The sequence below is a fragment of the Limulus polyphemus genome, unplaced genomic scaffold, assembly GCF_000517525.1.
Source record: "Limulus polyphemus unplaced genomic scaffold, Limulus_polyphemus-2.1.2 Scaffold981, whole genome shotgun sequence".
Taxonomy (NCBI): domain Eukaryota; kingdom Metazoa; phylum Arthropoda; class Merostomata; order Xiphosura; family Limulidae; genus Limulus; species Limulus polyphemus.
In genome coordinates, this window is record NW_013666591.1 from 92,572 (window position 1) to 95,281 (window position 2,710).

General features: G+C 34.0%; 1 protein-coding gene across 1 annotated transcript in view; it reads right to left on the bottom strand.

Moving 5' to 3' along the window:
* LOC106461532 (protein slowmo-like) overlaps positions 1-2,131 on the bottom strand; it is a 22,826-nt gene extending 20,695 nt beyond the window's left edge. Inside the window, exon 1 of the mRNA XM_013921363.2 lies at positions 1,932-2,131. Coding sequence (XP_013776817.1) covers positions 1,932-1,963 — 32 coding nt within the window. The 5' untranslated portion in view covers positions 1,964-2,131. The remainder of the gene's footprint in view (positions 1-1,931) is intronic.
* Between the last annotated feature and the right edge of the window lie 579 nt (positions 2,132-2,710).

A 2,710-nucleotide genomic window follows, 5' to 3' on the forward strand; every position in this document is an offset into this window, starting at 1 on the left:
TTTATAACACCAAAATATTGTTTTTATTTAGTTGTCCAACTAAATAAAAACAACATTTTGGTGTTATAAAGTCATTTATTTCTAGTATTAATATTTGGAGAATTGTGTTGAGTCCTGGGCTCCTTACATTAGGAAGGACATTGAATTATTGGAAAGGGTTCAGAAGGGCTACTACAATGGTGCCTGAGATGGAGGGGTTGTCATATGAGAAGAGGTTAAGATCTCTGAAATTGTTTTCTTTTGGAAAAAGAAGAGTTGGGGGTTCTGGTTGAGGTGTTTAAGATTGTAAAGAGAATTGACAGTTTTGATGTATCATCGTTTTTTCATACTTAATGGCAAGAATAGTACAACTAAGTGACAGAAATATAAATTTTGTCAAGGTAGGAGTCATCTTCAACTACAGCAGTTATATTTTTCTAACAGAGTGGTTGGCCTCTGGAATGGGTTGCCTTCAGATATTGTGGAGCTTAAGAGAAAGCTTGATAACTATACGAGTGATAAGGGCTGGCTTTAAGTTGTTTTTTAATTTATAATAGTTTAGTTTAGAGGATGGTACAGCTGAGATGGACCAAAAGTTCCCTTGTTGAAACGATCTGGATCAAATGTATGTTGGAAAAGTATTTGGCAGATGACCTTTAATTACAAAAAAAAACAAGGTAATGCAATTGGGTTATCATAATTTGGATCACACTTTTATATAGATCACAGATGAGAACCTACTTTATAGCAGTGTAAAAAAATTTTCTTGGCATTGTTGTGGATAAATCACTCAAATATCAACTTCAAGGCAGATGTATTTATAAACACAGTTATTACAAGTCAAAATGGAAATTACATCTTTACACAAAATTCTAGTTAGGTTTCACTCGGACTACTTTGCACAATTTTGGTCTCCTTATCTAAGAAAGGATATTGTACAGGATTTAGAGAATGCTAATAACATAATGAGGATGGATAAGTCTTATCTTATCAGGAAAGATCTTCTTACTTATTCTGTCATGAGAAAAGAAGAGTACAAGTTGACCTTATTACAAGATTAACTGGGTAACTGATAGAATAATGGCACCTATTTCTATTTTGTTATATTCTTAAAACAAATATGAGAGGATACAAGTTTAAGATTTAGAAAAGACAGGCTAGGTTTCACTTAAGACAATTTTATTTTTCTAATAGGGTGATTGGCTTATAGAATGAATTGCCAATGGCAATAGTGGGAGCTGGTACTACACAAGAGTTTAATAAAATTAAAAGGGGAGTTGGAAACTTCCTGAAAACGAAAAGTTTAGGATGGGTTTAACTATTCTCATAGGTGGGTGTGAGGAGGAGCCTTCTAAAGGACCAAGTGGTACCTTTTTTCTGTATATTATGTTTAGCAGTATTACTAGTATTAGTAATACTAATATTACTATTACAGTAGTAGTAGTACTCACTAATGCATAGTGTTGCTGTGCTATTGTGTTACTGTTCCTGTATTAAGCATAATTCAATCACAGTCTACTATTCTTTGAATTAATCAAGTTCAAACAAAGTACTGGTCAGAGATTGCAATTTGGAGAGAGGAACCAGACAAGCCAGGGTCCAATCAAACCTTAAAATTTAAATGTATTATATATATCAATATGCTAGAATCAGACTCGATTTTCGCTTAGTTTTTAAACTTTTTTACTCATTTTTAGCAAGTATGGTCGAAGTTTTCACCTATTACTACTATTACTATTAGTATTATCTAATTACTAAAAATACTTCTGTATACTAAAAATCACACATTGAATATAGCTTCTTCCTTGTTTTTGTGATAAAAAATGAAAATTTCATTTTTACTTAAATATTAATGACTAAAATGTTTGCAGTCAAAGCTCAAATCAGGCAAGGCTGATGCTGTGAAACCATTTAATTCAAGGCTATTGCTTATTATCCTAGCATAGGCCTACCTGAATATGTGTTCTGAGGTCCAAATCTTCATATTAAAAATGTTAAATTAGGGGAGAAAGAAGTTAAAAGTAGAAGTGTTTTTAGAAATACTGTATTAATGTCTCTAACGTTAGATCTTAACGAACTGGAGCCTTCCTCCTTTAATCGAGCCACGAACTTAAGGCAAGATTGCGTCAGTGCTCAATGACAAAATGACTGACTTGCCTCATGCATGACGTTTATATACGTCATTCGAACAGACTAATTTTATTGGTGGTTCACTTTATTTCACTTCTGAAACCCGCTTTTGTTCTTAGATCGTATTCAAAGCACATGTTTTATTCACCTTATTTTTTCCTTTCAGTTAACATATTTGGTACTAGTTGGGGCTTTCATTCGGTCCCGACTAGTGAAAGCGGGTTTTCTCCGAGCACTCCGATTTTCCGCTGCACCAAAGTTGGGATAGCCAGGGCTTTAGATCTCAACCTTCTCTGAAATGGTGCCCTTTGTTGAAATACTTGTTGCAATTACACCCATGGCCTTGGTCTCACTTTTGCCTCTTCCCCCGGTTTCATACACATACGTACGTATATATATATATATATATATATATATATTCTTCTTTTCTCACATTGTTGTTAAGCGATCTCGCCAGCGAAGCGAAGGAGGTTGGTTTTATCCTCAAACTCCCCTGGCCATCATATGCCAAAGTACCTGCCGTGCCATCTGATTTGATTAAATTTCATAACACTTTGTATGAATATGGTATTTTCAGATTTCTTATTTCCTTTAAGAATGG